This window comes from Magnolia sinica, chromosome 1, assembly GCF_029962835.1.
Source record: "Magnolia sinica isolate HGM2019 chromosome 1, MsV1, whole genome shotgun sequence".
In the NCBI taxonomy this organism is placed as follows: Eukaryota; Viridiplantae; Streptophyta; class Magnoliopsida; order Magnoliales; family Magnoliaceae; genus Magnolia; species Magnolia sinica.
In genome coordinates, this window is record NC_080573.1 from 12,754,910 (window position 1) to 12,767,773 (window position 12,864).

At 39.5% G+C, this 12,864-nt stretch overlaps 1 protein-coding gene across 1 annotated transcript; it reads left to right on the plus strand.

The window, feature by feature from the left end:
• The first annotated feature begins 532 nt into the window (after positions 1–532).
• Positions 533–11,950, plus strand: LOC131240224 (uncharacterized). Its single transcript, XM_058238353.1, has 3 exons — positions 533–678; positions 776–893; positions 11,547–11,950. The coding sequence occupies exons 1-3, from the start codon at positions 663–665 to the stop codon at positions 11,701–11,703; spliced, it is 291 nt and encodes a 96-aa protein (XP_058094336.1). The 5' UTR covers positions 533–662; the 3' UTR covers positions 11,704–11,950.
• Positions 11,951–12,864: the final 914 nt, after the last annotated feature.

Here is a 12,864-nt window from a genome sequence, read left to right on the forward strand (position 1 = left end):
GATCATTGCATCTGCTCATTTTTTCGCTTCATGCCTTGAAATGAGCTAACAAAATGGATAAACGGGTAAGACGGCACAGGTTGCCGGAACATCTTGGGATGGCTTTGCAGGACCAAGCCTTGCCACGGAATGCTACTGCACTGATGCTAAGTGGGCCATGATTTTTCTGAAAAATCCACTCCGTCTATCCGGTTTTTCAGATCATTTTAGTACATTAGAACAAAAATCAGGTGGATCAAAAACTCTAGTGTGTTACACAAGACGAAAAGATGGAAATTCAATGACCTCCATTTAAACATTTGTATGGCGAGAAAAGTTTAGTAGAAGGATAAATGTTTGTGTTTTCGCTTCATCCAGTTTGGATGGCGCATAAACATTAAGATGGAGCCCAGTAAGGTTTCAACGGTGGAAAACTAATTTTCCTTATCCTGTGGACGCCTTTATTTTTGGATCCACCTGATTTTTGTCCTAATCTCCGAAAATGATTTGAAAAAACGGATGAATGGTGTGGATTTTTCAGAAACATCTTAGTGGACCCACGTAGCATCGCGCATGAACTTCCTGCGAAAGCCTTTTGCGCGCAATCCGCGTCAGTCCCTATAAATACCTCCCGGACACCGTGTCGGGCATATTTCTCATCATTGATCGCAACAGCAGCGGCAATGGTGTGCGAGAAGTGTAAGATTTCCTCCCCTCCTTCCTTATCCTGCGCACCCTTCATCATCCCACGTTACTGTAGCTTGATTTTGGCGGTGGCTTTTGCTATTGTACGCAGGTGAGAAGAAGCTGTCGAAGGTGATCGTGCCCGACAAGTGGAAGGAAGGTGCCAGCAATACTACCGAAGGTGGAGGCCGTAAGATCAATGAGAACAAGCTCCTCTCCAAGAAAAACAGGTAACTCTCCCTCTCTCTATACCCATCCCTTTTAACTATGTTTTCTTCTTCGATTATTTCTTCTGCAGTTGATTCCATCACTTTCTCAAATTAGGTCTTCTTTGCATTAGCTATTGCTGTTATAATCTGAATATCCTGGTTGATGTTTATGCCAACAGTTCTGATTCTGATCTCAATTCCCGAAGATGGGCCTTCCCTTTTGAGTTCTTGGATAAATTCTTGTTGATTTTAGATTTTTTGGGATTCTTAGGTTGTAATTCCAAGTTGGTTTCTTTTCTTCCTTGTCCCACAATGTTACACCTCCAACAGGCCTCATGTCATCTCCTGATGCGTAGGCTGATAGAGTCAATAAACAATTCTAGTCAAATAACTTATATAGGTAATATATGCAATATAGTGCATATCTCATGTAAAGAGAGAAATGTTGTTATCCTTTTATTTAAATTTTTTGTTAGTCAGTTCCTATTTCTTAGGAGAGAATCTGATGCAAACTCGAGAGGGAAAGCAAATAAATCAATAAGAAAAGAAAGAGATTGTGGAAAAGATCCCACTATCCTCTAGCCGAATGCTAGAGATAACAAATGCATGACTGTGAGCAAGCTCAACAGTCCTCTAGTCTAGAACTAGAGATCACTTTTCCCCCCCTTCAACAAATATCGTAGAGAATAAGAAATTTCATAAAGAGAATATTAATCAGCTTGTCTTATTTCATAGGACATAGGTCCTATTATAATCAGCCTTACAATATCTAATAAAAGATTTAAAATCTAAAAATCTATGAAATAGGAAAGCACTTAAGTAACAAAGCATTCTATAATTAAGAAAATACCTAAAATAAGAAGATACTTGATAAGAAAATATTTAAGATTATTCCCTGCCTAAAAATAAAGATATGAAAGAAAGAGCAGATTTCTTAATTTAGAGATTTGAGAAAAATGGAAAGTGATGATGGCTAAAAAAGGAAGGTGGTCTTTTTCTTGTACACATGTGCAAAGCGTGCACGTGTGGGATGCGGGACGATTGCATCAATTCCCCCTGGCTTGAAAAAACTCGGCTCCATTGAGTTAATGGCAATGTACTCATAGAGTTCTGGGTTGATGCACCTGAAATCCTCTGCCGAAATCCATGTGCTGTCGGACCTTAGTCGACCCTTCCATTTGACGAGAAACTTCTGATACCCCCCTTGACGTGCGGAAACTATCTGATCATCCAACACGTCTTCAAGGGAGTTGGTTAAGATAAATTTAATGGGTTTCGTTAATGATTTCTTCGCCTCCAGCTGCATCCCATTCGAGATGGGAAGCATGTTCTTAGCTCTTATCCTGAAGATCAAAGGCACTGTTAGTTTGAAGGACTCATGCTTATCAACCTTGATGAAAGCCCATACAAAATGCTAGCCAAGATCTTGATCCATATTTGGAAAAAGCATATGATCATGTTGATTGGCCTTTTTTTCATTTTGGACTATATGTTGGACTGAATTGGGTGTAAGATGAAATGAAGAAGTTGGATCAATGGTTGTGTTTCATCTGCAAAATTTTTTGTTCTTATTAATGGCTCCTTGTTCATCTTCTTCAAGGCATTGAGAGGCCTCTGACAAGGAGACCCCCTTTTTCACTGTGTTGGAAGTGTTACGTTAGATGTTGATTAGAGGTCAATCAGTGGGTCTATTTTAGGGTTTTGATGTCCCCAATTCTCCTCATTGTATCCAGTGTTCAAAATATCAGTATTGCTACAAGTTTCGTTGGCTAGGGATATGGAAACAATATTGATATTGACGATAATATCGCCGATAACTGGAAATGTAGGAAAATATGGGGAAAATGGTAGAATTTTCAGTGAAACTTCAGGAGATACTAAAATACACATATTTGTATATTTATGAATAAAATTTTGCAAAAAGAATGTATACACAATAAGTTTCCATTTAATGGAGGCTTAAAAGCATGTGTCGTCAAGAAACTGTCTATCCATCCCATCTAATCATCCATCTAAAAATCCATCGGTATTGCATGATATCGACCACTCATGATATTTTGTCAAGAAATCATCAACAACTAAAAAGGAAATAAAAAAAATATAGTCTTGATATCCCGCTTGTTGCGATAACGATAATATTGGGCTATTATCAATATTAGCAACGACAAATTGAAAACTGCATGCAATGAAGTTTTTTTTTTTTTTTGAAAGATGATCAGATTTCATTAAAAAGTAAAGAAAAAAAAAAAAAAAAAACCAGAGAAAGGCTGCTGAGAAAGCAGACTGCAATTACACTCCTAAGAAGAAAAAATCGGGACCAAAAAGATCGTTGACGTTCGTAACCCATTCAATGATAAGCTGCTTAGCTTTCGAAGCCACGGTCACTGCCGAGTTGGAAAGATTTCTGAAACACCTGCTATTTCTTTCGCCCCAAACCAACCACCAAACACCAAGAATGGCCATTCTCCAAATAATAGTCTTCGCCTTTCCAAGATACACCCCATGCCATGCTTGAAGTAACTGAGTCACGTCTCCCGAAAAGCACCAGAACAAATTGAAAGAGATCATAATTTCAGTCCAAATAGATTGAACAAATTGACAGTGAATTAACAGATGGGTAACTGATTCTTCCGATCTCATACAGCAAAGGCAGACGTTGGGAAGAGCCATCCCCTTCTTCTTCAGATTGTCGACAGTGAGGATTTTCTTTTTCCCTGCCAGCCAACCAAATGCTAGAATTTTCGGTGCATGCAACAATGTGCTCATAAAAATTTTGAAATTTTTTTTTTTTTAATAAACAAACTTTCTGTGATCTCTCTATGTTGGCGATATTATTGAAATATCGCCATTACACTAGTGATACAAGCGTCATGGCATCACCTAGAATTTACACAGTAAAAAACATTGGTGATACATTGGCAATACATTGGCGATATTGATACATTGGCAATACAAGCGATGCCTAGAATTTACGCAATTGAAAATATTAGCGATACTTAGTACATTGCTGATGCCTGAAATTTCTAATACTATCGGTGTTAGTAACGCCAAGTTAGAGATAACAATAATATCGAAGATAATTTAAACAATGATTGTATCAATCATCTCCAATTAGTTGATGACACTCTTATTTTGACAGAGTTGATGGGTCTATGGCGGATAACATTAGGAAAATAGTTACATGTTTCAAGGTGGCCTTGGTTCTTAGAGTAAATTTGGTTAAAAGTGAGATGCTTGGGATTCATCTATCCTCGTTTAAGGTTTCCCGATTGGTAGGGATCTTTGGGTGTTGGTCTGGTTCTCTTCCTGCTTCCCATCTCGGTCTCCCTCTTAGTGTGGGGAAGCTTGCGATACACTTGTGGTATAAGGTGATAGGGAGGATGGAAAGGAAGCTTTCTCCCTAGAAAAGTAAGCTTCTATCTCCCAGAAGCAGAATCACCCTAATTAAAGGTGTCTTTATCCAATCTCCCTCTTTATTTCATGTCTCTTTTCCGTTGTCCTATGTCGGTCATTGCCAGGATCAACAAGCTTAGGTGGGATGTTTTGTTACAAGGAGGTGCAATCTCGGGCAAGTTCTATTTTTTGAATTGGAAGGATGTTTGTAGGCTCTACAGTGAAGGGAGTGCAAGAATGAAAAAGTCTCAATGAGGTGAATTCTGTCTTGTTGGGTCAGTAGGTATGGAGGAAGGAAGCTTCTAGAGGTCCATAGTTGTAAGCAAATATTTTATCTCATATGGGTTGGTGGATTAACGAATTGTCCCTCTATCGTGCTTCTCATGTCCAGAAGGTTATCACTAGGATTGCTCCTAAGGTTCTCGATGGGGTGAGCTTCTCTGTTGGGGATGGTGATATTTGACGTGTGTCAGTTTTTGGGATGATATTTGATGTGGGTGGTCATTTCTTAAAATGGAATTCCCCAAGTTGGTTGGCTTTTGTTCGGTCTGCAATGACTTTGTTGCCGGTTGTTTTACGATCTTTGGAGAATGGGGTGCGTGGGTCCCTCCTTGTCGGAGAAACCTCTAGGATGCTAAGTCAGACTACTTGATCCGTTTCCTCTCCTGGTTGTAGGGACTTCAACCTAACCCGAGCTTTAAGGAATCTCTGGTTTGGTGTTTTGATAAATCTAGAGCCTTTTCGGTGAGATCGTTCTACTCCCTAATCTCCTGTTTTGTTGACTAGATTTCCTATTGTCACACTAATGATGTGTGGTTCTATGCTGCTCCTTCTAAAGTTGTAGCCTTCTCTTGGTTGGTGGGAAACAATAGGATTTTAACGATTGGCGATCTTCAAAAGAGGGCCGTAGTGCTCCCTAATATCTACCTTCTATGCTACAAGGATGCGGAATTTGTTGATCACCTTCAATGTTTTAAATATCGTTATCGTGTAATGTATTGCACCCTTGGGATATGGATGCATATCGGTTATCGCATAGGATATATCAGATTATCAGTTGTATTGCGTAATGTATCGCTGTTGTTGGGAAACATGAGAACATTGGGAAATTGGTTGATATTTTCAATGAAACTTTAGGGATTGTTGAGAAAGACATCAATACACACTTATAAATCAAAACATTACAAAAAAAAAGTGCACATAATAGGGGTTTCCTTTGTATGGGGTCCTAATATATGCGCTTTTCAACTGAACTGATGCAAGTATATTCAAAGTCTATTCATATAATTTATAAACGTTAGAAGACGTGTGTAAACACAAGAAATACATTCAAAAGTAAAAGAAGAATCACTAGATCAGGTTACATACATGTTTAATTTTGTGTTTGGATATAAAGATTATTACTGATTTGCGAGAAATTGAGAAATTTCGAATTTTCTCAATTTAAAGCAACTTGACCCATCTCCCCCAAATCTCGAAATTGAAGTTCCAAATCCATGACTTTTTATGGAAAACATGAGGAATCATAGATTTGTAACCATTTGACACTGTTTTAATGTGATTTACAACCAAAACATGGATCGAAAATCGAAAATGCTCATTGGATCGAATAGGTGGGATATATCGGCACTACCTGTGCGTTTCGTATTGCACAGGTGGGATAAAAGATATATCATGGGATATATCGGCTGATATTGTCGATATTTAAAACACTAATCGCCTTCTCATTCTTTGTTTCCCAGCTAGTGAAGTTTGGAGCATGTCTTGCTGAAGTTTGGCGTCCCCTGGATGATGACCAGGTCAATTGCTGATCTGTATTGATCCAAGCATGCAGGAGGGCCAGGGAGAAAGGAATTTCCTAGATGGAGAATTGCTTTGCTAGCGGTTCTTTGGTCTCTTTGGGGTGAGAGGAATGACTGTTACTTCCGGAATAGGAATAGTTCATCTAGGGGTGTTATTAATTAGGTCAATCAGTGCATTAGGGATTGGGTGCCTTTATTGACTTGGGTTTTTTATTTTTATTTTCTAGTTGTTTTACTTTTCTTTTTCTTTTCTGTTTGTTTCTCTGTTTTGGCCTTTTTGGCCTGAATAAAATCAGTCTCTTTATATATATAAAAAAAATCTTATTTAAGAAAAAACTATCTTTTTTTAATAATAATATTGCCTGTAAAAGCTTTTCATTTCTTATACATTCACTTACTCTTAAGTAGTACATATTGAGTTAGGGGGTAAAAAGCTTCACCAACTGCATCCACCTCCAATCTGCAAATGATTGTGCTGAGGTTAAAAAGAGGTTAGGGATACTTTGATGGTGAATTTAAGCAGTTTTTACCCTAATCATGTGTGATTCCTTTACAGTGAATTTATTTATTTGTTTGATGGTTGATCATGAAAAGAGAAACGCAACTCCTCCTGGTACCAATGTGCCAGCGAGTCCTCAACACAGGTAAAGGAGGAGGGTCAGTATCGGGTAGGCAGCCATTCATTGAACTTCTGCCAAACAATCATGTGAAATCCTATTCTGAATCAAAATTCATAAAGTCGGCCACAAAAAGCTTGGAAAAGGCTATTATAATGCTAATGGTGATCCCCAAAAGAGAAACCACATGGCTGTGGTGCACTAGAACATGGAAAGTCATTTTATGCTCGTTCTCGTGAGTGGGCCCATGGTTTGATGAACTATTGACGTTGTGGACTCGATTGCAGATGGGGGTGCCTCAAAATTCTTCCAGCTAAAAGTTCCTAACCCTTGACTTATTGGTTCTTAAATGACTTTTAGGAAAACTACTACAATCTAGAAAAAAAAAGGTCGAGGATTGGAGTTTTAAAAAGGGGGGTTAAAAAAATAAAAGAAAAGGGGTCGAGGATTGGATCTCTTAGATCTTCCAGCATATATTTGATGTGTTGGCAAGAAGCGAAATCAGTTTGACCATATTTTTCTTCATTCCAATCTCTACAGGACCTAGTTATTCAAGGGATAGAGAAAGGTGCCGATGCAGGAGATACAATACTTATCATTTGGGGGGAGAATAACACCTATCAAACGCACCTTATCACCTCCCTTTTTACCTCTGTTTAGAATTTTGGGTCTGGTGGCCAATAAAATCGAAAGGTTACAAATAGTTTCTTTAGGAGGGAAAGGATGGGTCATAAATATCTTGTGGAATTGATGGAGGTTTGCAAATTTAAGTGCAATGAATGATTGTTGTTTGGTAACATCAGAAAAGGAATGGCGATAGAGGGTGGCGGAGATCGAGGCTTTAGTGGGCAAATGGCTATTGAGACTGGGAATGTGCAACATATGTTGTGGATGAAGGTAATTGTGGCCAAACATAGGAATGGTGATAGAGGGTGGCGGAGATTGAGGCTCCAGAACATGGATTCTCTGGCCAAGTTTGTTGCGAGTTTGATAAGGTTATTTGGTACAGGGAATGGCCAGGGTTACCCAATGACATGACATGGTGCCGATTGCTAAGACATCCTCAAGTGTCTATCACAACCAACTCCAAAATTCAGGAAAGGCTGCAAATTAAATTCATAACACAGATAGTTCTGTTTTACTGATTTCATGTTTCTTTGGTTGCGTTATTATGTTGTGAACAGATTTTATACTAGTTGCATTAGTCCGCATGTACCGATTTACACAGCAAAATTGCAATATCCGTCCAAACACACTTGCTCTGTTGGATACAGCTACCAGGCATGGATGGAACATACCATTTATAGGAAGCCAGCAGCAAGTGAATTGAAAGAACATAAATATAGGTAGGTAAAAAGTTACAAAAATTAACTTGTTAAGGAAGAGATTCATAAAACTACACGGAACTTCATTCGCCTATCTTCAATCTGTGACAAGATGTGGAGGTGACCATGGTTTAGAAAATTGTCTGAACCATGATATGACTCGATTTTGTCCACGTCTTTTTGGTTTCAGTCCGAACCTAAAACAAGTGACCAGGGACACCAGGCTGAAATGGGCTGATACGGGACAAGTTTTACCAGTTTTATTCCTGTGCCAACACTCAGGTGAAATTGCCAATTAAGAACAATTAACACTTAGGCTTCCAGGCCAAGTGGGTCTAATCGCATAGAGTAGCATACAATCCATTCAAGCATTCGTATAATTCAACCAATTAAACTCATAAGCATGAATAGAAATGTGCTCAAATCACAATCGCAAATACAAGGATATATGGTGGTTTGACTACTTGCCTACTTCACTCTCCTGGTGGACGCACTCTCCTCGAGTGTACCGGATTTCACCATTTTAGGAGTTTTCAATAGGTTCACCCCTAACTTTTACAAGTGTACACTCTTGTTGGAGGCTTATACAAGGTCTTAACAAACGTATACTCCCACCGGAGGCCTACACAAGTACTTACGTACAGACCCGTGTTGGTGGCGATATGGTCCTACACAAGAACCTACGTGAGTTTAGGTCACAAACTCTATACTCAATCTTACACAAAGAAATAGTGTGTGGACTCTAAAAATGACAACCTTGTCGGATTGAACCTCGTTGTTAGCCTTCTTGAGATGTTTCTTCAATGCTCTTTCGTGCTTGAACCAACTCCTCATTTGCTCCCATAACCGTTGATGTGGATGCTTCAGCTCCTACAACCAGAACCTACGTGAGTTTAGGTCACAAACTCTATACTCAATCTTACACAAGGAAATAGTGTGTGGACTCTAAAAATGACAACCTTGTCGGATTGAACCTCGTTGTTAGCCTTCTTGAGATGTTTCTTCAATGCTCTTTCGTGCTTGAACCAACTCCTCATTTGCTCCCATAACCGTTGATGTGGATGCTTCAGCTCCTACAACCAATCGCCTTGTATTTGATGCTCCAATGAGGTGACCAAGGCAATGTGAGTTGGGTTGAATCTCCTACAATTAATTGTTTTAATTGGTTCATAGTACGAATTCACCTAGATGGATATTCTAGAGAACTTGGATAAGGATTTACTTATAGGTTTAGAGTCTAATCTCTAGAAAATGGAATTGACCAAGTGCATCTTCATAAAGGATGTTGAAATCCTCATTAGAGTGATAAATCACAAAGAAGATCACTTAGGTTTAAAGCCTATAGTGATTGGAAAAGAGTTACAATCATAAATGCTTCTAATACTAAAAAACCTATCAAAATACCCAAAAATCGTATGCCCTTTATAAATAGAGCTTGCAATGGCTAGAAAAACAGACAGAAAACGACTAGTTTGATTGATTGATTTTGATTGGAGGCAAAAAACTTGCTGGATTTTTTTTGCCACCATCAATCAATCAAGCTCGGCCTTCGATCAATCGATGCCGATCAATTGAGATCGATCGAGCTTTGATCAATCTCTTCTAAGAGTTTGCTGTTTTGGGCTATACGGTTTACAGTAGCTCAAAACCTCTTTTAGCCAATTTTATCATGTTCCAATTTGAGCTCCTAAGGCTATATGATGATCAAGCAAGGGTCTACCTATTTTGGAACGGATCATCTAGAGGTTATGTTGTTTTAGGTCTAAGGTCAGGGTCACCAAGGCACCTCAACCTCAATTTACCTGTTCCTTTACTCCTCGATGCTTCATATCTTCATTCGTCTTCGGTCTTCAGCTTCCAAGGGCTCGACCGATTCACTGACACACTGACCCACGTGATTGACAAATAGGTGCACAAATAAGTGCACTGACATCAGGAACTGCTATTTAAATCCATGAGGTGGATAGTGATTTCTGATTCTTGACAGTTATGTTTCAGCATCCTGGCAACTAAAGCTTACTTTCCATGACCCGTCACCATATCTCCCATCCAAGAGGAACAATAAGGTCCTCATCAGGAAACACATGGTTTGCTGACATGCAGAATTCCATACATTTGGGACCATGGTTTGGTGAAACAAACCTTTGATTCAATGGACCATACTTTGGATTGAGGCATCTCTCAAAAAATTTCAAGATTGGAAAATCTAACCCTTCGATCAGTTGTGTAAATAGCAGATGGTTATGGAGAAAGTTCATTGGAGCAAAACCACGACTGAAGCCATTCGTGCAAACCTATGACGGGTTAGAAAAAGTGTCAGGACCTGTCAATCTAGGATATTTTTGAGGCTTGGCCCCTTCATAGTCGGGCCCATTAGATCAACAGTTTGGATAAAGGTTACCTGGATTGTGGTGGCTTTTGATACATGGTAGGGAATGGGTAGTCTGTACACTTCTTCCTCCAGTATGTGGAATGCTAGAGGTAGGATCACTCCAATACATTGTGCATGCAATCTAGTTTTATATATAAACTCCTATAGTAATTTATATATGAAATATCGTTTTATTTATTGACTCCGCATGCTTAGTGTTATATTATAGAAATGTGAATTTCTACATTGTAAATGTATAAATCTCTACGTTGTAAATGTAAATTTGCATTAACTTAATAAATAGAAAGACTATGGAGAGAGAATTTTGGGTTGCTAAAAATAGTGAATCGCAAATGACCCATAATCCAGATAGCTCAATCCGGAATGGAAAACGTGGGGGTGTTCTGTGTTTTAGGAAACATTGACTTGGATGCAGTGATCCAAAAGATCTTCAATGTAGAGATTTTCAGGGCAGTTCCCATCCACAGAGAGGCCCATCAGATCAACAGTTTGGATCACTGGACCATGGTCCCCAATTTACAGAATCCTGTGTTAGCAAACTGCATGTTTGCTGATGAGCACCCTATGATACCTCTACCTCACCATCTACAGTATGATGTATGCTGTTTGTCTTTTCTCATGGAACAAAAGGACATTTATTCTCTTGACAGGCCAATAGTGACCTGTCATCTATATGCCTAAGAACCACATGCTCAATGTTGGGTGCGACTCCATGATGTCCGCCACATTAACTTCAAACACGTTTTGGGTAGCTCCGTTCCAGATTGAGGCTGCATCTAAAGAGGGACCAACGGCCGTAGTTCTTTTTTCCCATTGACTTGATTTCTCTCTCTCTCTCTCTCTCTCTCTCTCTCTCTCTCTCTCTCTCTTTTCCCAATTCAAATTTGCGGTAGATGGGCTGTTCCAGATCTTTGCTTTCTAAATCTTTGCAGCTGATTGTTTAATATGTATTGGATCCACATCATCTTCTGATTTGCTATTGCTAATGGCTTGGGTGGTGCATGCTTAAATCTGATTTTGCCCCAATTTGATTATCGCTCGAATGAGTGCGCTCTCAGATTTGAATATCTTTTGGAAGCTTTGGGTCACTGTACTTTTCCGGCCTTGATTGTGATATCCTTTTTTCTCCTTTTATTCCTGTTCAGGTGGACCCCTTACGGAACCACCAAGTGTATCATTTGCAAGCAACAAGTCCACCAAGATGGTCGATACTGTCATACATGTGCTTACACAAAAGGCATGGAACTCTTCCTCTTCCCCCTCCCCTCTTTTTTTCCTTCTTTGCTTAGAGGCGTTTTTTAAAGTGTTTCTGTTTGTACAGGAGTTTGTGCAATGTGCGGCAAACAAGTGATCGATACAAAGTTATACAAGCAAAGCAATGTATGATCGTAATGGCTACTTTGTTATTCTAATTGCAAAGGTCTTCCTCATTGGCTTGCATCTGTAAATTAGTACAATCTATGTTTTGCCTAATGGTCTTAAATGGTTGTATGAGCCGTAATTCTTTTATGGCCATTGCCCTGTGAGCATCAGTTGCAGTTTCTGCTAAGAGGTTTGGTGGGCATTGTTTTATCGGATATAAGAAGTTCATCGATACTGTGCTTGGATGCACAAGCGAATTGAATCAGGAAAGATCAGCTTAATCAAAATAGGAAATTACTAATGATGTTTCTCATTTGAGGAAGTAGCTCTCAAATGGTGGTTATGTTTCTTTCAGTTCTAACTAATGCAATTTGAAGCTCGGTCTCTGTATATGAATGGATGCTAGAGGTACTTACAATTTGGTTATCTATCTGGGAACTAATCACATACTGCATATCTTTCCCTTCCCTGGTAGGCCCCACCGTGAAGATCAGCTGGTACAAAAATCAGGTGGCTCTGCCTTTTCATCTGGTGGGCCACACCATTGGAATCAATGGACAATCGATCTAACTCAACGTACAGGTGGCCTGAATTTTGTACCAGGTGATCTTTGTGGTGGGGCCTACCGTTTTCATTGCACGGATTCCCCAAGGAGCGGCATATTGGCCAGAATTAGGGAGATTTTCAATGAACTGAGATTTTCAATTAAGGTTCCATTTCATTGTCTTGCGATTGGATCGTGTACGAGCGGGCTGATATTTGGTTTGATGATCCAGACCTTTGATCTGATGTGAAGTGAACCACTTCAATCCCAATGTTGGAACAATCCTAACCCTTGAAATCAGGGTCCTGTAAATAGATGGTATGAGGGAAATAGGCCAAAGTTTGGAGGAATACTCTCCTTATTTGGAAGGCAATTGGAGCATGGTCCATCCATTGGATGATCTCAGCGTTTAGATTCCTTGGCCCAAAAATCTGGCCGGTCTGGTAGTCAGATGGGCCATTGGACAGAGCAAATGGACAGCTAGAACAAGTTCTTTAGCTGTACGCTTTATATCCTGCTAGTCGATGGATGGCTGGGATATCGCATGGGTAGAGCTG